The 27,364-nt window shown below is 39.0% G+C and overlaps 2 protein-coding genes across 7 annotated transcripts in view; one reads left to right on the top strand and one right to left on the bottom strand.

Moving 5' to 3' along the window:
* Positions 1-27,364, bottom strand: part of FBXL13 (F-box and leucine rich repeat protein 13) — a 191,123-nt gene that overhangs the window by 84,174 nt on the left and 79,585 nt on the right. The window contains 2 exon segments of the mRNA XM_033862761.2: positions 7,193-7,317; positions 10,909-10,961. Coding sequence (XP_033718652.2) covers positions 7,193-7,317; positions 10,909-10,961 — 178 coding nt within the window.
* The window catches only part of LRRC17 (leucine rich repeat containing 17), a 114,397-nt gene that overhangs the window by 13,989 nt on the left and 73,044 nt on the right, over positions 1-27,364 (top strand). For all 6 annotated transcript variants that reach the window (XR_004528090.2, XR_012333889.1, XM_073809586.1 and 3 more), the window contains exons 2-3: positions 14,274-15,178; positions 23,232-23,387. Coding sequence is in view for 4 of the 6 variants with exons in the window: in XM_073809586.1 (XP_073665687.1) it covers positions 14,410-15,178; positions 23,232-23,387 (925 nt within the window). In the remaining 2 variants the exon portion in view is untranslated. The remainder of the gene's footprint in view (positions 1-14,273; positions 15,179-23,231; positions 23,388-27,364) is intronic.

Below are 27,364 nucleotides of genomic sequence, written 5' to 3'. Positions count from 1 at the left end.
GCTGCGGAGCGGCTGAGCCCGTGAGCCATGGCCGCTGAGCCTGCGCATCCGGAGCCTGTGCTCCGCAACGGGAGAGGCCACAAGAGTGAGAGGCCAGCGTACCGCAAAAAAAAAACACCTTTACTCCCTACCCCAGCCAGTTATTAAACATTTATCGGGACACTGCTGTCCTTGGAACACACTTTCAGAACTACTGATATAGAGAATCAGCAGTATGCTGAGAAAATGTATACAGAAATAAAAATGATGAGAGAGAAGATGACAGCTTTGAAGGACAAGAATAAAAATCGATCTAAAAATAAAAGGGGATTCTTAAGATAAAACCTGAACAAATGGAATAGAAGCATTTAAAAAGAAAAATATCCATCAGATAAACCCAAATTGAGGGACATTATATAAGATAAATAACTAAACCGTATTCTTCAAGTGTCGAGGTCATGAAATACAAGGAACTACTGACGACTGGCACAGATTTGAGGAGACTAAGGAGAAATGACAACTGAATGCAATATGGAACCCTACATTGGATCCTAGAGCAAAAATAAAAGGACATGAGTGGAAAACTTGATGAAATTTGTATAAAGACTTTAGTTTAATTAATAGAAAAAAAAAAGAGGGCTTCCCTGGTGGCGCAGTGGTTAAGAATCCGCCTGCCAATTCAGGGGACACAGGTTCGAGCTCTTGTCCAGGAAGATCCCACATGCTGTGGAGCAACTAAGGCCGTGAGCCACAACTACTGAGCCCATGTGCCACAACTACTGAAGCCCACGCACCTAGAGCCTGTGCTCTGCAACAAGAGAAGCCACCACAATGAGAAGCCCGTGCACCATGACGACGAGTAGTCCCCGCTCGCCACAACTAGAGGAAGCCTGGGCGTAGCAATGAAGACCCAACACAGCCAAAAGTAAATAAATAAATAAATTTATTAAAAAAAAAAAGAAGGAAGGAAGAGAAAAACACCTTCCTTGGCTGAGAAAAATCTAAGTTTTAATGTTCAAAAGGTTTACTATGTTCCAGGAAAAGTTAATTGAAAGAACACAGTTAAGTTTCGAAGATGTTTTTAATTTCTCAGAGAAAAGGAAGTTCATGCCAGCATCTTGGCAGAAAAATATAGGTTACCAACAAAGGAAGAGAAAAATCAGGCTGGCTTTAGACTTCTCTTTAACTTGAAATAGTAAAGATTATGGAGCAACATTTGTAGGGTTTTAAGGATAGAGTAAGGGACATGATTCAAGAACCATACACCAAGAGAATTTGTTGTTCATCCTTCAAGACAACAGAAAGTCATCTTCAGAAAGTAATGACTGAAAATCTAATACTTGCACATCTTTCCAGATAAAGAGTTTTTAAAACTATATTTCCAGTCATCATAGGGTGAATCAAAATCAAAATTAAAGAATAAGGAAATTGTGGAACAAATGGACCATCAATGAATGTTAAAACTAGAGTTTGGACTACATAATCATTATAAATATGATTACAATGTTGAGTTCAAACACCAAAAATCAACATTAAAAGGAAAGTTAAATGATTAACAAAAATCACAATTAATAGGTATTTACATATAGGTGCGTGGAAGTAGAAGAACATCAAGTTCAAGGGAGAATTAAAGTGTATCAGGTCTCTTGCCTAACACAGGGGGAGCCAAAGTTACTGTTTCATTGTGACTTTGATAATTAGAGAAATGCATGTTAAAGCATGTTTTTAAAAAACATACAAATATCCACTAGTTAGAATACACAAGAGAATATGCATATATCTTTGAAATGCATTCAGATTATAGAAATAACACTTTTATAGCAAAAGGCAGAAAAGATGAGTACAGTGCAGTAACGTAAAAAATAAAAAAATCTAAAACATAAAGCAAGATGATAAAAATAAGACCATACACTCAGTTTTGACAAGAAATATTAGTCTTTTAAACTTCCCTCTTAAAAAGGCAAAGAGATTGAAATTTTTAAAAATAGAAGTTAGCTATGTGCTGCATGTAAAAGATAAACCTAAAGTACAGCAACACAAAGGTTAAAAATATGGGTATACATAAAGTTATTCCACAAAAGAAACCAAACGTGACTGTATAAATAACAGATTAAAAAGAATTTAAGGCAAAGAAATATCAACCAGGATAAAAAATATAATTTTATGTGAACAACTGCTACAATCTATAATGAAACATACTACTTATTAATCTTTACATGTAAAATAAAAAAAATAAATTAATAGAAGCTTTGTCATAATAGGCAACTAATATATCACTTATCTATGACATATCGAGAATTTATACATATATGTGCATATACACCTAGAAATGTTCTCTGAAAGAAACTCTTTTGTTTTAAACATTCATGGATGATTTACTGAAATTGAGTATATAAACTAGTCCACCAAGAAATCTCAATAAATTTCAAAAAGTAGAAATAATTCAGTCCACATTTCTTGACCACAGTGTAAAAAACTAGAATTAAAAACATAAGCTTAATTAAGAAACTTCAACAATTTGAAACCCAAAATCCTCTTCTAAATAATTATTAGGTCAAAGTGGTAATCAACATATAATCAAATATACAACAGTTTGGTTAGAAAATGAGAACAATATTTATCAAATCTTATAAGCTTTGCCTAAGTTCTTCTTTAGAAGTAATTTCATAGCTCTATTTTTTATTTTAAAAGGAAAGAAATCAAATCATACAAATGAAAAGTTTAAAAAGATACAGGTACATCAGGCCCAAGTCCAAAAGTAACCATTTAGAAAATATAATGAGAAATCATAATCAGAAAGGATACTATTCACAATGGCAATGAAAAAGACACCACAGACTATCCATGTGAATAAAACAAAATTTTGAGACATTTAAGAACATTTGAAAGAAAAATTTTAGAAGTATACTATGTTCCTGATAGGGAGACTAAATATTATAAAAATATGGATTATTCCCAACTTATTTTACCTTTAATTATTGACATACTGGTAAATATCTTACAGCTGGTTCTTCAAAAACATGTATGCATATAAATGTATATATGTTTACTGTAAATTTGTACATCTTACTATTTTCTTAAATAAATTTTTTAATTTAATTTTATTTATTTTTGGCTGCGTTGGGTCTTTGTTGCGGTTCGCAGGCTTATTGCAGTGGCCTCTCTTGTTGCAGAGCACAGACTCTAGGTGCGCAGGCTTCAGTAGTTGTAGCACATGGGCTCAGTAGTTGTGGCTTGTGGGCTCTAGAGCACAGGCTCAGTAGTTGTGGCTCATGGGCTTAGTTGCTCCACGGCATGTGGGATATTCCCGGACCAGGGCTCGAACCCGTGTCCCTTGCATTGGCAGGCGGATTCTTAACCACTGCGTGACCAGGGAAGCCCACCTCTTACTATTTTATATTAACTATTTTACATATATAAAAGATGTATAGCACACAACTTACAAATAATAACATACACAATACTGTTTATTGCTAATTTCATATAATCAGTTGATTCTCACACAATGTTTTCATTCATTGACTTTTGCCAAACTCATAAATATAGCTAGTACTTTTGTCTTCTCCTATGTGCACATAAAGGAAGAATAAAATTGTTCACTCTGATGTATTTCTTTTTTTTAACCAAAAAATAAAGTTCAAAAGCTTGAGGAATGGGTATAATTCCAATATGAATATTTTTATTTATATTAATGGGTAAGACAAAAATAAAACCACAAAGATTTATGTCCAGATTTCACTCATCCATCAATGATGTGACAGTTTTCAAGTACTGAAAAGATATTTCCTCACCTTTTTTGTGCTAATCATAATGTTGCAGCTACAGACATGACATACTTTTTTTCAATATTTTTTATTGAAGTATAGTTGATTTACGATGTTGTGTTAATTTCTGCTGTACAGCAAAGTGATTCAGTTATACATATATATACATTCTTTGTTAATATTATTTTCTGTTATGGTTTATCATAGGATATTGAATATAATTCTCTGTGCTATACAGTACGACCTTGTTGCTTATCCATTCTATACATAAAAGCTTACATCTGCTAACCCCAACCTCCTACTCCATCCCTCCCCCAAACCCCTGCCCCCTTGGCAACCACAAGTCTGTTCTCTATGTCCGTGATTCTGTTTCTGTTTCATAGGTAGGTTCATTTGTGTCATATTTTAGATTCCACATATAAGTGATGTCATATGGTATTTGTCTTTCTCTTTCTGACTTACTTCACTTAGTATGATAATTTCTAGTTGCATCCATGTTGCTGCAAATGGCTTTATTTCATTCTCTTTTATGGCTGAGTAGTATTCCATTGTATTATGTATCTTCTTTAACCATTCATCTGTCAATGGACGTTTAGGTTGTTTCCATGTCTTAGCTATTGTGAATAGTGCTGCTATAAAATAGCGATGCATGTATTTTTTGAATTATAGTTTTCTCTGAATATACGCCCAGGAATGGGATTGTTGGATCATATGGTAATTCTGTTTTTAGTTTTCTGAGGAACCTCCATAATATTTTCCATAGTGGCTGCACCAACTTACATTCTCACCAGCAGTGTGGGAGGGTTCCCTTCTCTCCACACCCTCTCCAACATTTGTTATTTGTAGACTTTTTAATGATGACCATTCTGACTGGTGTGAGGTGATACCTCATTGTAGTTTTTTTAATTGTTGATTTCTGATAGTTACCTTTTTTTAATTTATTTATTTATTTATTTATTTTTGGCTATGTTGGGTCTTCATTTCTGTGCGTGGGCTTTCTCTAGTTGCGGTGAGTGGGGCCCACTCTTCATCGCGGTGCACGGGCCTCTCACTGTCGCGGCCTCTCTTGTTGTGGAGCACAAGCTCCAGATGTGCAGGCTCAGTAGTTGTGGCTCACGGACCTAGTTGCTCCGCGGCATGTGGGATCTTCCCAGACCAGGGCTCGAACCCATGTCCCCTGCATTGGCAGGCAGATTCTCAACCACTGCGCCACCAGGGAAGCCCTCATTGGAGTTTTGATTTGCATTTCTGTAATAATTAGCGATGTTGAGCATCTTTTCATGTGCCTATTGGCCATCTGTATTTCTTCTTTGGAGAAATGTGTATTTAGGTCTTCTGCCCGTTTTGGGATTGGGTTGTTTGTTTTTTTGTTGTTGACTTGTATGAGCTGTTTGTATATTTTGGAAACTAAGCCCTTGTCGGTCACATCGTTTGCAAATATTTTCTCCCATTCTGTAGGTTGCAGACATGACACACTTTTAATCTGCTATCTTGTCTTCTCCAGTCTAAACAATCAACAAAAAAATAAATCAAACCCTAATTTGTATTGTATGGCATTTTTCATGGTACAGAACACTCCCATTTTGGCTGGTTCTAAGCTACCAATGAGAGAGGTCACTGAACATGGAGTTGGGAAGAGATGCAGAGTGCTGTAATATTTTAACCATACAGATACAATGGTCATAACCTCTAGAACATAGATGATAGTAACATGTACAAAAACATTAGAAGGTGATGAGTTTTTAGTATGTACTACCTATATAAAAATTTTAGATATATAAAGAGGTATCACACATCACTTGAGAAATTTTTATTCAATAAATGATGCTGGAATAATTGTTTAGTTATTTAACAACTCTTTTTTTTAATTACTGAAGTATAGTTAATTTACAGTGTGTTAGTTTCAGTGTACAGCAAAGTGATTCAGTTATACATACAAGTATACATATATATATTCTTTTTCAGATTATTTTCCATTATAGGTTATCAAAAGATATTGAATAGGGTTCCCTGTGCTATACAGTAGGTCCTTGTTGTTCATGTGTTTTATATACAGTAGTGTGTATATGTTAATCCCAAACTCGTAATTTATCTCTCCCCCTCCCCTGCCCCACTATCCCCAAGGGTTTAACAACTCTTGATGTGAAAAAAAAGATATTCTTAGCTCATGGACTGCACTAAAACAGGCTTTGGGCTGCACAAGTCATAGTTTGATGAACCTGTTAGATCACTGCTTCATTTATCTACCAAAATTAATTCTAGGTTGATTATAAATTTAAATAAAAACAAATCATAGGGCTTCCCTGGTGGCGCAGTGATTGAGAGTCCGCCTGCCAATGCAGGGGACACGGGTTCGTGCCCCGATCTGGGAAGATCCCACATGCTGTGTAGCGGCTGGGCCCGTGAGCCATGGCCGCTGAGCCTGTGCGTCCGGAGCCTGTGCTCCGCAACGGGAGAGGCCACAACAGTGAGAGGCCCGCGTACCAAAAAAACATCATACAAGAAAAAAAATAAATGTATATCAAATGCCTGGAAGGAGGAAAACCCTCTATTTTTTAAAAGACTCATGAAAAATTTCAAAGGAAATGTTTGATAGATTTGACTGACTAGAATATGGAAAGTCAATTAATGAGATAAAGCAAATATGCATGTTTCCAGAAAATGGTTAGAGAGAAAAGATAAGGAAAATTACCACCTATAATTTTCTCTGTTTAAGCTTCTCTAAATGCCTCACTGTTATTTTTCGAAGGATCTCAAAAAAGTTACATTCTCAAAAATGGTTCATTCTTTCACAGTAGTTTGAAAACTGTTTTGAATCTCTCCCAATATGAGCATATACTCTTCCTGATTAGTCTTTTTCTTGGTGAAAATAAAGAATAATTGAATGACGTAAATTTTTGATAAAATTGAATATTCTGTCAACTCTTAGTGATGTCTTATATTCTCCTTTCCCTTCTTCTCCAAAGAAGTGCTGGCTTGTCAACAGTCCATAGATCAAAAAAACGCAAGCATCAGGTTTCCTGGAGGTGATGGGGGTCCCAACAGGTAACCAGAGCATGGCAACAGGGAACCTGGCTCTGCAGTGCTCAGGGTCTAAGGAGGCAGGATATTGGGGTTCTGTTGTAGAGAAGTCCAAACACTGGACTGGGATTGATGGGCCAGGCTCCAAAGCCCAGGAACGAGGACCAGAAAGAGATAGGCAGAGCCTAACTCAACCTACTGGGCAAACTGCTACAAGAGTGACCCCCAAATACTGGCCAAGGCAAGGCTAAGGAGGGAGAGGTTAGGCACTAGCTTGGGGACTTGAAAGCAGTCCTGTTATCAGAATAGGGGTACCAAGGTGGTGGGGTGTTAGTAAAAGGATCACTGCCTTTGGGGAATACTAGAGCAAGTCAGAGCCTAGAGGAGCATAACTATTTTCAGTGTAATACAGATAACACAAGCATTACCTCGGCAGGAGTCGCATTGTCCTGTTGGTGATAGTTGTGTTAGATAGATTGAGATACAGGACTCCTGGACAGCTCTCAGAGATGTATCTCATTGATTCATCGTGCATAAAAACACAGGGAAGAATCTTATCAAAGTCTAACAGGCTTTGCTATTTCCCTATTATCTCTCTATTATCTCACTCCCTACTCCAAAAAAGTATATGCGAGTCTTGGTCTCTTCATAGTCTCTGTTATCATTTATAAATCAAATTAAGTAGAAGGTGATGGCTTTGCTTGAAGGTTCATTACTCCCTCCCGTTCCCTTTCTTTGGAAATAAAATCCCATTGCATCACAATGACACTTCACTAAAATCTGAACCCTTGCCAGTTCAACCCTTTGAGCTCGTGTCAAAGTGTCAAACACTCCTGACTCGTTAGATACATGAAAGTGATTAAAAGTGGATCCATTTTTAAATTTACCAAAATCATTCTGAAAGACAGGATGAAACTCTTTCAACTGGACTTCATTAAAAAGTGAGTCCAGGGCTTCCCTGGTGGCGCAGTGGTTGAGAGTCCACCTGCCGATTCAGGGGACACGGGTTCGTGCCCCGGTCCGGGAAGATCCCAATGCCGCGGAGCAGCTGGGCCCGTGAGCCATGGCCGCTGAGCCTGCGCGTCCGGAGCCTGTGCTCCGTAACGGGAGAGGCCACAACAGTGAGAGGCCCGCGTACCGCAAAAAAAAAAAAAAAAAAGTGAGTCCATATTTACACATGTATATTGATACAGAGGTGTGTGTGTGTGATTAAGTTTCTGTGGTTCTGTTACTGAAGGTATTAAAACAGCTAAACAGCCTTGCACCAAATTTACGTTAAGTTTGAGATGTCCTGAAGTAAAATATAGGCTGCATACGTGTTGGACATGAAATTCAATGCAGGGGGTACTGCAGGGGAGAAAATCAAAGATTCAGGGAACCCTCTCCCAGAGAGCTGAAATCCAGTACAAGAGAACAGTGTGACTGCAACATGAGAAAAACACGGAGTGATTTCAAGCATGAGCCCTAAATTGACATTTGCAAGACAGATGTGTTTCAAGCTTTGATTGCAATGGTGCTGCTTCTTGTATTGGTAACTATTTATAAGATGTTCTAGAATGAGTAGCAGCGGGTTTGTATTTATTTAATGATTTATGAGTCTCCCCAGGAACACTGAAGAAGTCTGCTAGTTTTAAATATTTGTGGTACATTGTCCTGGAAGAATAGGCCTTTGCAGGAAGAGGTAAACTGGCACTAGGCTAGGAGATGAGGTTCGGGGAAGAATTCTGCGTGGTCAATATGGCTTCCCCGAACACCACTAAGGATGGCAAAGGTTTACTTTCAGCAGGACCATCAATGCCTAACATTCTGTTCCTAGCTGCTTCCTGGAATGATGAATATTAAAATAACAAAATCCTGTAGGTCAGAGCATCTTGCACATGGGATAAGAACTGATTGATTTACAGGGGAAGCAAACCACACCTTAAAGAGAACACAAGGTTTTTTTTTTTAAGTTGTAAAACTGTAGTTCTGTTGTCGAAAGGTTCTATGTGCCAATGACGCATGAGAACAAGTGCAGGGCTTTCAATAAACACTGTACTCTTGCCACTGCATTCGAGATACCAGCAATTTTTCTAGACACTCCACCACCAAAATGTAGGATTTGGATATACATGTACAGATTAAAGAGTATACAGTACACTTTTTCCCAGCAGGAATGGAGAGAACAAACATAATGTGTGGCATTATAGTTCAATAGAGAGAATCTATCTTCAAAAATGTTCATGGTGCCAATCAGCCGTCAAAGTGATTGTGCACCTGGTGGAAGACGCCAGCAAAAATGCAAATGAAATGGGACAAGGAGGAGGATAGAAAGCTGGTTTACACCCTAGAGAGGTGGCCACACAGATGAAAATATATGGGAGCCAGCAAGAGGAAGATGAAGTAGGCATTATGTAACATAGAATAATCTGATTTTCCCTTTGAGATGAGGAGGAAGTTCAAAGGAATTTTGTTCTCAATATTTAAAAGAGCTCAAATTTCAATCCCCAAATGTTTGAGCACATAAATGCAAAAATTGTTTCAGTGTCTACATTGCAGGATGGTCCATGAATTTGTCTATGATGCACTCAAAATCTCTCCAGATGTAATATATTCGTAAGGCAAGCTTCTTAGAAATCAAAGCTTTTTGAATGAATGTTACTCAACTCCTTAAATGTAAGCCTGTCTCTCAGTCTTTGTCTCAAAGGGAAAGACAATAGTAAAATGTAGCTGGATAAAGTTATCAGCCCTGTACATTATTAAACTCTAAAACTGGAAAAGACTTTGATGTTCACAAATTCAACACAGATGGAATTGTTTTTTTTGGTTTTTGGGGGGTTTTTTTGCGGTACGCGGGCCTCTCACTGTTGTGGAGCACAGGCTCTGGACATGCAGGCTTGGCGGCCATGGCTCACGGGCCCAGCCGCTCCGCAGCATGTGGGATCTTCCCGGACCGGGGCGCTAACCCGTGTCCCCTGCATCGGCAGGCGGACTCTCAACCACTGCGCCACCAGGGAAGCCCAGATGGGCTTGTTTTGGCTTTCCTATTAGAAAGCCAAATTAAAGAATATGATCTTTTATCCAAGTGAGAACTAAAACTCCCTGAGGGCCAAAACTGAAAATTCATCTTAAATTCCCTATAGAACCTCTATTTTATAACATATAAGTTCCCTATATATCTTTATATATAAAGATAAATATATCTTTAACATAGTAGGTGCTAAAAATATCCACAGAAAGAATGAAATCCAGTAGAAATCTGAAATAAAGAACTGTTAATGATGAGTCTGGGTAGGTAGCAAGGAAGAGCCAATTCACGAATCTTTTCACCTGTGCCAAGGGGCATGGACTTCATCCTGGAGCTGGTGCTTAATGAGGAGGGGGAAGCAATCAGGCCGTTCATTCTTTTCCCTCCTATCTCCAAGCAAAGAGCACAGCCGGAGCAAAGGCAAAACAGCAAGAGGAGCTTGGTGCATGCAGGAAAGAAAGCATAGCAGCTTGTGGCTGCTGAAACTTAATGTGCATGTAGGATTTATAAGAAGATGAGGCTGGAAAGGGAGGCAGAGACAAGACGACCGAGGGTCTCCAAGGTACAGTAATGTTAAAGAGCTTTGACTCTATCCAATAGTGTAGATGATAAGTGTGTGTATAAATGATGGCAGATGGTAGTGAAGTGGTCACATCTGCCTTTAAGAAGGAATATTCTGTGTCCACAGGGTGTAAGACAGATTGGAAGTAGAGGAAAGCCTGGAGACAGGGACTAGGAAGGAGTTGGCTAGAGTTACATGTTCATTTCCATCTTCTTTGGCACCACAGCTGATAACCATGAAGACTTATAAATTGAGCCTATTGTCTCTGCTGGGGCCCAATTTTTTCTGTCTCATGCACACATGGCCTTAAACAGAAATATAGTTCATTTTTGTCTAATCGTTGAATAGTTTCCACTTTCCAGAGACTCCAACCTTGGACATATCTACAGGAATAATAAGAGCATTACATAAGTTGGATAAAATTTCTTGCCAGTGTTTAACATAGTTTGCTTTTCTCCATATTTAATCCTAAATGAGCACACAGGCATGTATTTTGGCAGAATCTCTGTGTATTAGTGCTCCAGTGGAGCAAGTCTGAATCTATATAAACAACAGTAAAATAAGCTTATACTCACCGTGAGTGTTGGACAGTCAGAGACATTCAGCTCTTGCAAGTTTCTACAGAGGCCTAAATCAAACAAGTTACACATTATTAAACACCATATTACAAATCTTTAAAGTTTTTCCATCCTACATTCACTGCTGTGTATTCATCAGAAAACAAACAAAAACCCTGGCAAATAACTTGTCCCAAGTATATGGTTTCCTTTCCCCAGAAAAAATGATTTATTTTGGCTTTAAAATTAAAAAGTATACACATGTTTATTATTGTTTGAGGATTAAAGAAGGAAGGGGGAAAGAGAAAACTATTTTGGGAAGAAACTGTATATACTTAGAGCTTTCAGCTTTGAAGCACTTGAAGAAAACCAGTCTGCTTTTTTGTGGCATGACATTTTTGTTAATTTGGGGGGTTTTGTTACCTTTTAACATTCAAACATACAAAGAAGTTGAGAGAATTGAAGAATTGTACAGTGAATGTACCCATCACCCACCCATATTCTACAATTTATATTTTACTATATTTGCTTTATCACATATCCACCTGTACATCCATCTCTCTGTCCCTCAATCCATCTTAATTTTTTATGCATTTTAAAGTAAGTTGCAAACATCAGCACACTTCCTCCCCACAAATAATTAAGCATGAATATCATGAATAATTCATCATGCATAGAAATTCACAAAATATTTCTATTTTAGGTTAGAGTTACATACAGTTTACAATGAGTTGCAGATTGAGATGTGGAGAGTCAGAAAGGTTAAGTGCCTGATTAGTTCTGGAACCAGAGACACCTGCACAGCTTGTGCTCTGGCAGGGGAAACAAGGCTTGTGTTATACAATCAGCTCTCTGGGTCTAGACTAACAGTAAGTAAAACTCCAAATCTGAGACAGAAGAGAAGCAGTGAGGGGAGGGGACACAAAACAGTGAATGGGAGGAATGCTTGGGGCAAAGAAGGGGAAAGGCATTCTAGATGGAGGAGACCTGTACAAGCAGGAAAACTCCAGGTAAGGGGATGATCCTGGCATTCACACTGCTACAATGAATAGGAAACACATCTGCCAGTTATAACCAAAGAGCCCCACGACAATAACAACAGAAATGTTATTAATTATAAATCCATTTTGAATATTTATGTCTCTGCCAAGAATGGGCTATGTCCTAAGTAATAAGTACAAACCAAAACCAATTTCAGAATTTTAAAGATGAAAACAATTCTTAAAAATGTACAGCTCTTGACAGCAAAGGAAACCATAAACAAGACAAAAAGACAACCCTCAGAATGGGAGAAAATATTTGCAAACGAAGCAACTGACAAAGGATTAATCTCCAAAATATACAAGCAGCAGCAGCTTATGCAGCTCCATATCAAAAAAATAAACAACCCAATCCAAAAATGGGCAGAAGACCTAAATAGACATTTCTCCAAAGAAGATATACAGACTGCCAACAAACACATGAAAGAATGCTCAACATCATTAATCATTAGGGAAATGCAAATCAAAACTACAATGAGGTATCACCTCATAATGGTCAGAATGGCCATCATCAAAAAATCTACAAACAATAAATGCTGGAGAGGGTGTGGAGAAAAGGGAACCCTCTTGCACTGTTGGTGGGAATGTAAATTGATACAGCCACTATGGAGAACAGTATGGAGGTTCCTTAAAAAACTACAAATAGAACTACCATATGACCCAGCAATCCCACTACTGGGCATATGCCCTGAAAAAACCATAATTCAAAAAGAGTCATGTACCAGAATGTTCGTTGCAGCATTATTTACAATAGCCAGGACATGGAAGTAACCTAAGTGTCCATCGACAGACGAATGGATAAAGAAGATGTGGCACATATATACAATGGAATATTACTCAGCCATAAAAAGAAATGAAATTGAGTTATTGTAGTGAGGTGGATGGACCTAGAGTCTGTCATACAGAGTGAAGTCTGAAAGAGAAAAACAAATACCGTATGCTAACACATATAAATGGAATCTAAAAAAAAAAAAAAAAAAAAAAAAAGGTTCTGAAGCACCTAAGGGCAGGACAGGAATAAAGATGCAGACGTAGAGAATGGACTTGAGGACAACACGGGGAGGGGGAAGGGTGAGCTGGGACAAAGTGAGAGAGTGTCATGGACATATACACACTACCAAATGTAAAATAGATAGCTAGTGGGAAGCAACCGCATAGCACAGGGAGATCAGCTTGGTGCTCTGACCATCTAGAGGGGTAGGATGGGGAGGGTGGGAGGAGACGCAAGAGGGAGAAGATATGGGGATAGATGTATATGTATAGCTGATTGACTTTGTTATAAAGCAGAAACTAACACACCATTGTAAAGCAATTATACTCCAATAAAGATGTTAAAAAAAATGTGCAGCTCTTGGAAGTCATCAGTAATACTTAAGGGAAGAATAGATACCAAAAAATATAATAACTAAATTTATGAGATTATTAATATTTTTATAGAGTGGTTACCTGAATTCATGCAATTCAAATATTTATCAAGAACCTGCTATGTGCTAGAAACTCTACAGGTACTGGAAATACAGCAGTGAACAAAATAGAGAAAAATTCCTGCCCTTAGGAAGTTTACATCCTAGTTGGGGGAGAAGGACAATAAACAAAAGAAACAAAATATCTATTTTGACAGATGGTGATACGTGCCCTGGAGAGAAATAAAACCAGAAACGGAATAGAGGGCAACCAGCGAGTGGGAAGGGGTACTACTTTTAAATAGAGCAATCAGAGAAGGTTTTGCTGAGAAGGTGACAGTTAAGCCAAGATGTGCAGGAAATGACAAGGACAGTTGCAGTTTAGCCTGAGCATTTCTGGAGCCCACCTTCAACATGATTGGTGATTGGGAGACAGTAAAGGAAAGAAAAAAATAAGCTCAGGAGAACATTCATTGGAGTCCAACTCTGATTTGCACATCTCAAAGCTGTAAGGAGAATCCCTTTAATTTCTTGAATCCAGTTTCAGTTTTCATAATGCTAAGTCCTAACAATGTGGAGTACTTCCCCTGGATCAGGCACTGCGAAGTGTTTGATGCACATGAGCCTGTTTCATCTTCCCAACAATACTAGAGGTATCCTCAGTCCCACTTTACAGATGCTGAAGATGAGGTTAAATAATTAGCCTGAGGTCACACAGTTCAGCAAGTAGAAGAGCCTTGATTCACACTCAGGGCCCAAACATTTAGCTACCAAACCAGGCAAGTAGGAGGGTGTGGAGACTTCTACACCACTCTTCTGCATGTGCCTTTATTAACGGAATGCCTTTGCTTAAAAATAAAAGTAACTTGAAAACTTGCTATTATTTGTCAGTTGCGTTGCTCACAATGGTCTCTAAATATTTTTTCCTCCTGCAATCTAGGGACTCCACCGTACCTCAGCTGGGCCTCATTGTTCCTGAACTGCATTAGTTAAGATTACGCAAACGTGGATTTCAAAGGAATACTTTCATTGTTCCATCTGTCACACCAAGTAATTGGGGCCAGCTGGATGTCAGGATGCGCGTGGTAACCATCTTAATCCTGCTCTTCTTTTGTAAAGCCGCTGAGCGCAAAGGAAGCCCTGGGGGTGCGAGAAACCGAGTGAATCACAGCCGGGCTGGTGGGAGCCGGAAGGGCTCCAGCCTGGTCAAACGCTACGCTCCAGGCCTCCCCTGTGAAGTGTACACATATCTTCACGAGAAATACTTAGATTGTCAAGAGAGAAAACTAGTTTATGTGCTGCCCGGCTGGCCTCAGGATTTACTGCACATGCTATTAGCAAGAAACAAAATCCGCGTACTGAAGAACAGCATGTTTTCCAAGTTTAAAAAGCTGAAAAGCTTGGATTTACAGCAGAATGAGATCTCCAAAATTGAGAGTGAGGCTTTCTTTGGTTTAAATAAACTTACCACTCTCTTACTGCAGCACAACCAGATGAAAGTCTTGACAGAGGAAGTGTTCATTTACACACCTCTCCTGAGCTACCTGCGTCTCTATGACAATCCCTGGCATTGTACTTGTGAGATGGAAACGCTTATTTCAATGTTGCAGATTCCAAGGAACCGGAATTTGGGGAACTACGCCAAGTGTGAAAGCCCACAAGGACTAAAAAATAAAAAACTGAGGCAGATAAAATCTGAACAGTTGTGTAATGAAGAAGAAAAGGCACATTTGGATCCAAAACCCCAAGTGTCAGGGAAACCCCCAGTCATCAAGCCTGAGGTGGACTCTTCTCTTTGCCACAACTACGTGTTTCCCATACGAACACTGGACTGCAAAAGAAAAGGTTTGTAAGTTTCTTACTTTTTCGTTTTCATGGATGATTAAAAATGCTTTCTGAGTCTTAGGAATTTCTGCATCCCACCATGACTTAGAATTTTGGGAGCATTTCCACCAGAAATCTTTCCCCAATGACAGTGGAATTTACCCGAGCTCAAGGTGGTTAGTGATTTGGGGAACATTAGAGGAGGGTAGGAGGTATGCTCAGGAGGGGCAGCCATTTGGGTCCTACTCTTATTTGCTCATTGCAAGCTGTGGCTGTAAGAAATTTCTTTAATTTTAAATCCAATGTAACTTAACTTATGTAGGTAAACCAGTGGGTATGAAATCAAGTGCCAGTGCTGTCTGTATAACCTGATTTACACCAATTAAATTCAAAACATGGTATGCATCTGTGGGGCGATAATAACCTCAAGGAAAACCATGTGCAGAGCAGGACAGGTGAGAACACCAGGAGAAGGAAGCCAAGTGGGCTGTAGTGATGGCGTGTCTGTAGTTCTTATAATTTAGTCTCAGAGTTTTCAAAAATGCTTGCTAACATCCTGTATCTTAATTGTTCCCAAATTATCCAAAATAAAACATAAGAATATTGAAAAAAACTAAGTTGAAAGTATTAATCCAAGAACTATGCGACTAAGAATAGCTTTCTAGACTATTACTTTCTGCAAATCATTACTTGCTTTTACATCGCACACAATCTTGGGCTAGTAGTGTGCGGGATTTGTGCATACAGGACAAATACATGAAATAAGAAAACAGATGGGAGATTTCAGTAAGGCTCCTGACATGTTAGTGAAGACATTCTCAAAGTGTGGTCTGGGCACCGCTAATCTATCCTAGGACAACAAGGCATTTTGAGTGTCTGTTTCATTTCTGTCATGGGTTAATAACTTATATGTAATATTAAATTAAAGCCAGATGTCATTGAATTAGGGTCATAAAGAGCATGGTATCATTCCTTCCAGTTATTTTAGGAGGGTTTGTTTTAAGAACAGAAAGGAAAGGTTAAGAGGAACATGGAGACTGGCTCCTCTCAAGGAAACCACAGGCAGGAATCTGTGGATTTTGAAGAAGCAGGAATAAATTTGTTCATTTTTCAGCGAAGTCTTGCTCAAGACTTGCTCCCTCTCTCTGACTGTGGAAGGTGACACCTGGTTAGATCACACCACGACTACATGACACCAAAAGCTTTGCTTACTGTGACACTCTGTGAAGTATATATCGTTGATGCTAGAGTAGAGCAATTACAGTATCATAACCTGGGAGATGCCGTCATGGGATCCTCTGAGTTTGAGAGAAAGTGCTCATTAATTCAGAACGTACTATGCTCCAGGTATTCCACACACATGCTGTTTACAGCTGCTAACAAGGTAGTAATGATAGTATCCCCATCTACAGTTGAGGAAAATGAGGCTAAGGGAGGTTCAGTCAGTTGCTCAAGGTCTCATAGGCAAGCAGCAAAACTAAGATTTGAAACTTGGTCCACCTGAGCCTGCTGGCATCCATAATTAATCTAACCATGTTCAAACAAGCAGCTGGAACAAAGAAAGCGTTAAAGAATTGCAGAGAAGTCAGTACGTGAAGTTTTTCTGTAGCCAGATTGGGTGGAATTTCCCTAACACGGTTAACAGTGAGTACTTGGTGCTTCATGACAAAGAGCATGTTTTACTAGGATTTCCTTTGTGATGCTTAAAAACTTGAATTATATATTTTAAAAACTAATACAAAGCTACTATTCCTAGACTTGAGTTAGAAAACCTACTTGATATCGCTAAGGTTCTATCCTCAAGCTAAAGTTAATTTGCACTTGCTGTATCAGGTGACAAAGAGAAAATAGTAGAATTAAGCTCATTAATTATCTGAGAAAAATGCTATTAACACAAAATTGAAGATTTCTACAGCTATACCACACTGTAATTTAAGAAAAGATAACATAGTAGGAAATAGCTTTCTTTTTTACTGCTTTTCTACTCTGGCCATTCCCTCTCCAGTGAGCCTATTTCTGCCTTTGTCTTTTTTTCCATGATGTTTTTCTCTTTTTTCTTGGCAAAAATCAACTTATAAAAATACAAATATATTTTTTATTGCTCTCCTTCCTCAAGTTACTGTTGTTGTCTAAACACAACCTTCCAGACATGCTCCATAAATTCATTCTTCATGCTTTAAAAACACATGATTTACTGGAAAACAGTATAAATAAAGTTTATATGACATGCACGGTTAGTACATATATACTAACACTAAAGGACAACTCAAGGTCCTTCACTTGTTAGTGATGATGTAAATCAGAGCCTATACTTTTTAGATTATAAAATGAAGGGTAGTTGTGTCTTTTAATATCAATATAAATCACTCTCACTATGGTTGATATCAGTCTATTGATTCAGCTGATAATTTACTTTTCATTTTTTGGTATATTGTTGATTCCCATAAGTTCAAAGTCAAAGGTCTTCTCTATTAAATTCCCTTTGGTACTGCCTGGCACAGGGCCATGTTCTTTAGATTGATGACAATAGTTGAGCTGCTTTCTTTGCTCTTACAGAGCAGTAATTTAAGCAACTTTTAAACATAAAAATATATAGAAGTTAAAAATCATGGCTGGAATTCAAGTATGACACTGAATTTTATCCATTGTAGTTTTCCTTACCCCATTCTATAACTAGATAATAAATGTCAAATACTGAGACTAAATGTTCAGCAGTGTTCATCTCTAACTGCCTGCCAGAGGGTAGTAATACTTTTGATTGTGCTCACATGTTGGACACTATGTAGGATCTAAAGAAGCCTAAAACATGCCATCAAGAGTGGAACTAGCAGTGATATTAATGAGAGCTGCCATCTAAATGCTCTGTGTGCCTAAGACATAGCAGTTTCATGCATTGTCATTTACTCCTCACAACCTTAAAAGAAATACTATTATTATCCTCATTTTAGGAAGGAAGAAGTAGAGGAGTAGAGAGGTTAGGTTGCCCTTTGAAGATCACATAGGCAATCCCTAAGCAGTTCCCAAGCCATTGGCCACCATGCACTGTCCTCTCTTCCTTCAAGATTCTGGGTATGCCTATTAACCAAGAAGAATATATAAAAGCCTTCTGGGTGATTCCTTCCAGTATTGAACCCTCCTCTTAGGCTCTGTACAATTCATCATGTACATGATCACACTCAAGGAACCCGAATACAGATTCCCTTAACTCGGGAATTAGTTGTGCCTTTCCTAGCTGACAGATGATGAGTCAGATGGTGTGTGTAGGGTACCTAATACATGCCATTTTGACCACATAGACCTCAAAGATCACTATTTTTGCCTTAAACATCTGACAGCAAGAAAAAGAAACAATAGCTTTATTCACTGGGTGACAGGCACTTTGCCAACAAAACTTAGTCTTTCTAAGGGAATAAATGTGAGATTAGTTGAAAGCCATGTTTATGCCATATTGAGATGGATGGATTTGCCAAAAATACATGAGAGAGTTTTAAAACTGCTTTTTAGCTTCACATTTACCAGAATAATTTACCATTTTAAGGATTTATTTTACTTCTAAGATTAGGGCTGTGGCGAATTATGACCATAAATTGCTCCCAGCTGCCTCTGAAGATAATTTCACCATTAGTTTGAACAATAATTAAGAATCTTTTATTTGCAATACACAGGGCCATTTATATCTCTTTACCTACCACTACCAAGCCTTAAGAGTAGTTCTGACATTGCTGACAATCAGGGTAGCCTACTAAATGAGAAATTACGTGGAAAAAATTTCCCAATTTCCTCCTCAAAATCAGCAAGGTTTGGTGGGGGGAGAGGCAATGCTTGCCAGGGGTGATAAGTAAATATGATATTCGTTGAAGGTTTACCAAAAACCTCAGATAGCAGCAAATAACCGTGTGGTGCCTGGTCTAGAAATGGGGACATTGACCAAATTTGATTTCTGGTCTGGGGAAATTTGTATTTGTGTAATCTTTATCAAAGACAAACATACTTCACATCAACATTTGCATTTCTCATTCAAGTTTAAGGTTAAAAACTAAAGAACTGTTTTTACTCATCACTACAACAAATAAGATTTTTCCATGTTTTTCTAAGGCTACAAGTAAAGGCTTTGGTTTGCATTTCCTGGTATTACTTGTGGATCCTATTTTTACTCAGGTCTGCTGGTAACAATGCCACAGTTGGTTCTGCAGTTCATATTCCTCTTCCACAGGTCTGCCACGTTGCTTAAGCTGGGTTTCAGGGTGTTCTCATAAACATTTTTTTTCTACCCATTTATTTGTGGTTAACCCGCTTTAGCTTGTCCTACAATGGTTGCTTGGGACTCACCCTCATGTCCTACAGTGGTTGCTTGCCATTCACCCTCATGTCCAGCCCAGCAGATGTGGGTTCAGCAAGCAAGTACTGATAAATAGGCTGTTTTCCAGGACCTAGGAGATACTAACTCTGGTGGCAAGGAAGACCTACAGCCCTTAATGGCTTTGTAGGGCCTTGGTGAGGACTTGGGCTTTTATTCATAGTGAGATGGGAAGCAATGAAAGGGTTCTGCCATCTGGAGGATGGCAAGCCATCTGGTAAAATGACAGGATCTCACATGTTTTAACATGATCACCTGGGCTTAGGACAATATTGGGATAATCCAGACAAGAGGTGATGGTGGCTTGGCCCAATGGGGTAGCAGTGAAGGAAGAGAGGAGAGGTGGGATCCTGGGTATTTTGAAATAAAACTCTATTCCTCTTTTAAAAATCTTCTAAGAAAATGCCACAGCCATTCTCAATAATTATTCCAAATGCTAAATGTCAAGAAATTATTTCTTCAAGTGTCTCTGTGGTTTTCACTTTTTCCTGGGATATCCATCTCCTTGTTTACGTGTAGTGCCCAAGAGAGAATATAGCTCTCCAGTCAGGGTCTTGCTGATCCTAAAGGGAGGATTACCTCAGCGTTGCAACATTATAATAAGTTCAAGTCTTAAAATCTTTCACCTTTCTGTATGTTGGCAGACACAACTCTAGGTCAAACAAAACAATGTCTTATCGGAGGATGGAAATAAAATCAATCCAAATATTCAAAGCATTTTTATTACAAACGGGCTCAATATTCCTGAATCATTAAACTCAACACATTTAATGAGCTCATTATTTCCCATATGTTAGTTAGATAACTTTGTTGCTGCCTAAGAAACTACCCCAAAACTCTGTGGCTTAAAACAACACACTTTATTATCTCACAGTTTCTGTAGGTCAGGAAACCAGATATGGGTTAGCTGAGTCCTCTACTTCAGGATCTCTCACAAGGCTGCAATAAGATGTGGTTTCACCTGAAGGCTCAACTGGAAAAATATCCTCTTCCAAGCTCATATGACTGCTGGCAGGATTCAGTTCCTCAAGGACTGTTGGACTGAGGGCCAGAGTTCCTTGCTGGTTGTTGGCCAGAGGCCAGCCTTAATTACTTGCCATGTGAGCCTCTCCAAAATGGCAACTTGCTTCATCAAAGCCAGCAAAAGAGAGTCTGCTAGCCAGACAAAAGTCACAATTTCTTATAACCTAATTATGGAAGTGAGCTCCTATCATATTTGCTGCATTCTATTATTAGAAGCAAGTCACTAGGTTCAGCCCATACTTAAGGGGAAGAGTTTATACAAGGGCATGAATATCAGTAGAGGAGATTGTTGCATGACATTTTAGAAGCTGGCTGCCACATACCACTTATTTATTTATGATATATTAGGCACTTCCCTCAGGAAGCTTCCATGGCAAGGAGGGTGCAAAAATGAAAAAAATCAGTAAGATGTACCCTGCGCCTGATGCTGATTAACTGCCATTGAGAAAAAGCAGGAAATGGTATTATCATTGCTGTTGTTGCCTACTTGAAAGCAGGGAGATGTCATTTTAAATACAGAGCCAGAAAGGTCTTATGGCCATTCCAATATATTGACCCCCACCCCAGTTGCTCCCCAATCCCCACTTAACCCTACATGACAAGCTTGAGGATTCTAAGCAGATGGAACAGCGTAAGTGAAGCAGAAAGGTACCATGAATAGGCAGCAGAGCATAGTGGTTAGAAGCATAGTTTTGGGGGCTAGCATGTCTGTGTTTAACTCCTAGAGTGTGTACCAAACGTAAAATAGATAGCTAGTGGGAAGCAGCTGCATAGCACAGGGAGATCAGCTCCGTGCTTTGTGACCACCTAGAGGGGTGGGATAGGGAGGTTGGGAGGGAGGGAGATGCAAGAGGGAAGAGATATGGGAACATATGTGTATGTATAACTGATTCACTTTGTTATAAAGCAGAAACTAACACACCATTGTAAAGCAATTATACTCCAATAAAGATGTTAAAAAACAAAAAACAACCCCAAACACTCAAGGCAGAGATACAGCAGCAAAATTGTCAGCTGCTTCCCTTTATACCCGCTGAGCCTGGGTGTTATACAAAAAAAAAAAAAAAATCCTCGAGTGTGACTATGGGCAAGTTGTGCCTCAGTTTCTTCATCTGTAAAATGGGGATAATGTACTTAGCTCATAGGGTTCTTGTCACATAATACTTGTTAGGGCACCTAGAAAAAGTTCTTGTACATAGGTACTAAGATACCAAGATCCCATCAAGAAGAAAAAGCAAATTTAATAGTAATAAGGATACCAAAGAAGGAACTACCAATACCATCCCATTAACCATGGATTCTGAGCTGTTAAAAGAAGGGGGGGATGTAAGACTGAGTCTTTATGAAAGTAAACATACTATGAGTTAAGAAATCATATATACCAGAAGGGGTTTTTAAAAAATATTTGGAAAACATTATCAGTAAGTCAGTTATTCTATAGCAAAAAGGGAATTATGGATAAATGGATACCACCTTTCATAAACTTACTGTACCTAGTTCAAGGAATTTCTACTTATTCAGAAAGTCTTTGGGTCATGCTGTTTCTCAGGTGTGAACTAATCTGGACATTTTATTTGTTGCTTCTAATTTTCTTTTGTCTGAACAGGTTTGCTTCTCTTCACAGGCTTCACTTGCCCTACTTAAAATTGAATAAAACCTTTTCAGAATATTTTGCTAAAGATTAAAAGAAAGGGCAAGTATTATGCTAAACTATAAAATAAACACACTTTATAGTATTTTAAAGCATGATTTAAAGACAAATATAAATAGTAAGAGATAAATTAGGTGAACCTTGATTTCCTATTAACCTATGAAAAATAACTGGGCTCCTCTTCCAGAGGCTTTTTTGTAGTCGTAGTCATTGTTGACTCAGTAGTAGTAGTAGCAGTAGTAGCAGTAGTAGCAGCACTATTGTTATTACTGTTTCTCCTGAGGAGTCCAATTACTTCAGTACCTTGGGAAGAGTCAGGGAGGAGTGGTGGAGTATAAATTATGTCACAAGGATTCAGGGAATAAGTGGGTGATGAAGAAGCAGGGGGAGCAGATGAGGACTATTCTTTCTCCAATTTTAGCGTCCAAGGAAAGGAGAAATGAGGTAACAGCCTGAGGGTCATCAGGGTGGAGGGCTTTTTGTTTCTTTTTTAGGATGGCAAGATCTGTGCTTATTTGTTAACAGAAGGAGTCTGAGGAGAGGGATAAAAGGAAGATGCAACAAAGAGGCAATAATTAATACTGAAAGCTCTTAGAGGAGTGGGAAGGGAATGGGAGGGGAGGCAGGAAGAGTGGTTTGATTTGTGGGTTTCATTTTGTTTCAGCTTTCTGTTTTTAAGAGCGTCCCAGGTGATTCTAACAGGCGGCCAGGCTTGAGCCCCACCACGCCGCCTGATGCCCAGCCAGCTGAGCTGCACTGCCTGCTGTCCTGCTCTTGATTTCTTGCCGCCTCTAGGAAGTTTCTCAGAACAGTTCAGCAAGGAGTGATATCTGCTCCTCTAAGTGTGATGCACTTGGTTCGCTGGGCTTTGGTGGAATTTAGCATATTCTAAGGCTTGTTCATATAGTAATGTTCTTTGGCTTTAGATGGGATATCCTTTTTCCCTTCAAGAGCTGACTCTTCAGTCACACAGGGATAAGAGTGATAGAACAAATGGGGGCAAGAGGAGAGCTTGATAACCTGAACATTTTTATTTTTTCCAGAGTTGAAGAAAGTTCCAAACAACATCCCTCCAGACATTGTTAAACTTGACTTGTCACACAACAAAATCAACCAGCTTCGACCCAAGGAGTTTGAAGATGCTCATGAGCTAAAGAAATTAAACCTCAGCAGCAACGGCGTTCAATTCATAGATCCCGGTAAGTTCCACAGAATAGCCCTTTAAACAGGTGACAGGTGTTCTCTGTTTTTTTATTATGGCAACAATTTTTTTTTTTTTTTTTTTTTTCTTTTGCGGTACACGGGCTTCTCACTGTCGTGGCCTCTCCTGTTGCGGAGCACAGGCTCCGGACGCGCAGGCTCAGCGGCCATGGCTCACGGGCCCAGCCGCTCCGCGGCATGTGGGATCTTCCCGGACTGGGGCACGAACCCATGTCCCCTGCATCGGCAGGCGGACTCTCAACCACTGCGCCACCAGGGAAGCCCATGGCAACATTTATAGTAAATACAATTTAGTTTTTAAAAAACTAGTAAGAAGTTTGAATTTAAATGAAACATGGTGCTTATAGTAGAACTTGCTTGGCCCTCAGAAATATTTGCCAAACTGTTGCTTTATGAAGTATGTAATAAGCAACAATTATTCAGTTGGTCCAAATAAAAGAAGTGTTTTGTAGAATATATTTTAAAAATAAGAGTATATGGCTCGGGCTTCCCTGGGGCACAGTGGTTAAGAATCCACCTGCCAATGCAGGGGACACGGGTTCGAGCCCTGGTCCAGGAAGATCCCACGTGCCATGGAGCAGCTAAGCCCCTGAACCACAGCTACTGAGCCTGCGCTCTAGAGCCCACACGCCACAACTACTGAAGCCTGCGCACCTAAAGCCCATGCTCCGCCACAAGAGAAGGCACCACAATGAGAAGCCCGCGTACCGCAGCAAAGAGTAGTCCCGGCTCACCACAACTAAAGAAAACCCGCACGCAGTAATGAAGACCCAAAGCAGCCAAAAAAAAAAATACATAGGGTATGTGGCTAGTGCTCAGTAATATGCTAAACATGTCGTGATTTTTAAAAGGAAATTCAGATCTGGCATTTTCTTTGCTTTTCATTAAGTCCAAACTTATTTAAAGTAAGACTTTAACTTGTTTAAAGTAAATTTGAAACAATCTGCTAAGCAGAATAAATTAAGCTCATAAAATTAAGATCTAGGGCTTCCCTGGTGGCGCAGTGGTTGAGAGTCCGCCTGCCGATGCAGGGGATGTGGGTTGTGCCCCGGTCCGGGAAGATCCCACATGCTGCGGAGCGGCTGGGCCCGTGAGCCATGGCCACTGAGCCTGCACGTCCGGAGCCTGTGCTCCGCAACGGGAGAGGCCACAACAGTGAGAGGCCCGCGTACCGCAATAAAAAAAAAAAAAAAAAGATCTAGTGTGCTCATAAATTAAGATAAAATGTGCTCAAACTAGAGCCAGAGGGATTTTATCTAATCCTAAATGAAGATCAATTCTCTTTTCCATCCTTCAAATCTCTTCTCCATTTGCTAAGCAAAGCCTCTGACAAAAATGAGCATGGTAAGTTAACTCACTGAATTTTAGAAAGAACTGAGAATTACTGCAGTGCTGATCAGATTTGTAACGTACATAATATTTGTGCCTTCGCAGTGCGTTCATAATTTGAAAAGCTGTCTTTAAAAATGTGTATTACTACTATTAATAGTGCAATGTTAATGTCATAAACATTTTGAGTACAATTGTTTCTTGTTTTCTTAAAGGTAATTTAATACCATTAACAGAACATTAGGATTTTAACATTGTAGAAGTAAAAACTGAAAATGAATATTCTAGAGCTACCAAGGCATATTTTAGTATTAATAACATTTGTAAATATTAAGAAATCATAATTTTAAAAAACTTTGAAAGGAACAGCAATATGCTACACTCATACCTTAGCCTGTACAGATAGTGTAAACTTGGGAGTATCTTAAAATTTTGAGATCAAAAGCAATTTTCATTTTACATTGAATAAGAATACTATAGAGATACTCTTCTCCCAAACGTAAGCGATCATTGTATTAGTGTGCAGGTCAGTCACTGGTAGCCGGTCTCCACAAAGCCAGGCCACAGGGTGAAGAATCTGGAGGTGGAGATCCTCTTTTGCTGAATGAGAACCAAAGAACTGCAAGACAAGCATGCCTGTCTCGGGTCCCTGGGCAAGTGTCTAATCCCCCCCCCCGCTCCCCCCCGCCGCCCCCCCCCCCTCGCCCGCATGCAGCAACAAAGACCCAACGGAGGCAAAAATAAATAAATAATTTTTTTTTTTTAAAAAAGAGAAGAGGTCTTCCCTGGTAGCGCAGTGTTTGAGAGTCCGCCTGCCAATGCAGGGGACACGGGTTCGTGCACTGGTCCTGGAAGATCCCACATGCCGTGGAGCAGCTGGGCCCGTGAGCCGTGGCCGCTGAGCCTGCGCTTCCGGAGCCTGTGCCCCGCACCGGAGAGGCCACAACAGTGAGAGGCCGCGTCCCGTTAAAAAAAAGAAAAAGAAAGAAAAAGAAAATTGTGAGATCATTAACTCACAAAATGTTTGCAAATTTTTTAAAATGCAGTGTCTTCAGAACTATCATTGCAAGGGCTGACCTTTTGCTCCTCCCCAGCCACCTGCTCCCCTCTCCCAATGACCCAAGTCATTGCTTTGCACCAAAATAGACTTTTAGGGGGAATTAAGGGTTTTGTCTGAGAACAAATGATATGAAAATAGTTAATGGTATTAGTTTGAGAGCATATTTTTCAAATTCAAAATAAGGGCACTGTATGCTCTGAGGAGAGTATTTTAAAAGAGCAATGAGAAAATGTTTGAAACAAACAAAATATTTGAAATCAGCATTGACCTGTAAATTCTAGAGTAGCTAGTCAGTTTACATCAACTGAAGTAGGGATAATTTAGGTTTAGATTTCTTTACTCTCAGAGGGGAAAAAAAAGCTTTCTGTTGTATTATTTTGTGTTATGTGTTTGCTATTTGTTTTAATTATCCACCCTCCAGCAGAATTAAATGCATATGGATTCAAAGCTGATAGCTACCATAGCTTGCCAAAATACAACCAGATGTCTTAAAAATGTTGATAAAAATTTTTTTGGTTTTGGACAATACAAGAATATAATTCCTTCCCCCTGGGAAGGAAACTGGGAAATGGCTATTTTCTAGGCATTTTCAGAGTTATATCCCAGAGAGCTGTCAAATCACCCCCAAACACGTTTCTCATTTTTTATGCACTTATGTCTTACATTTGAGATATTTTCCTAATTCATGCCTTTTTTGTGGCAACTTTCCAGTGAGTATTAAAAAATGCACATGAGCACAAAGTACATTTTTACAAATTAACTTAAAACTGATTTTTCAAATAAAATATTGTATTCTAGTCAATTTAATCAAGGGGAAAGCTTTGTCTGAGTAAAAACATATTTCAGAATTTTACATTTAGACACGTATACTGTTAGGGAAATATAATTAAAACCGAAGTCTTCACCCAACACAGAAATCCTCTCCACAATGGTAAAGAGAAAGAAGATTCTTTTATTATTGAATAAGCATTAAACCAGAATGTGATGTACATCACAGGCAATCTGCTAAGAGATTGCAGAGACAGAAGGAAATCTCACCCTTTGTATAGCCAAGCAGATACAACCTAATACATACGTGTTTTCAGGATAAATAATAGCTAGTTCTTAAGTAAGAAGACTTGCCAGCACCGTTTGTCAAACATTGTTCATTCTAACCTTACTCGCAAGTGAGTTGGCATCTGTGTTAGCTAATTGGCTTTATCAAGAGGAAAACAAACTTCTATCTTTATGACAAGAGGTGATTTTGTGACTTGGAAGAAGGCTCCTACCCCCCCCCCCCCACAGAAACTGGGAGACAGGTGTTCTCTCCCTTGATGTTTCCATTTCAAAGAGATGGCTCCCAGGTTCTTAAGAAGGATGATCCTCATAAAGCTGAAAAAGGCCTCTTTAGCTTTCTAAAGGATATATACACATTTCAAAGAGAAGAGAAAGTACGTGCAAGTTTTCTAAAGTAAGAACGCTGAGAAAAAGGCGGGGAGGGAAATCTTTTCCTTTATTTTCAATAGAGAGAATTAACTCTCTTATTTTTTATTTAAATTTGTCCTTATAATATACAGTGCACTTAAC

The sequence above is a fragment of the Tursiops truncatus genome, chromosome 9 (assembly GCF_011762595.2).
Source record: "Tursiops truncatus isolate mTurTru1 chromosome 9, mTurTru1.mat.Y, whole genome shotgun sequence".
NCBI classification, from domain to species: Eukaryota; Metazoa; Chordata; class Mammalia; order Artiodactyla; family Delphinidae; genus Tursiops; species Tursiops truncatus.
Note: the sequence above shows the minus strand (reverse complement) of the source record. Positions and strands in the feature narration are given on the sequence as shown.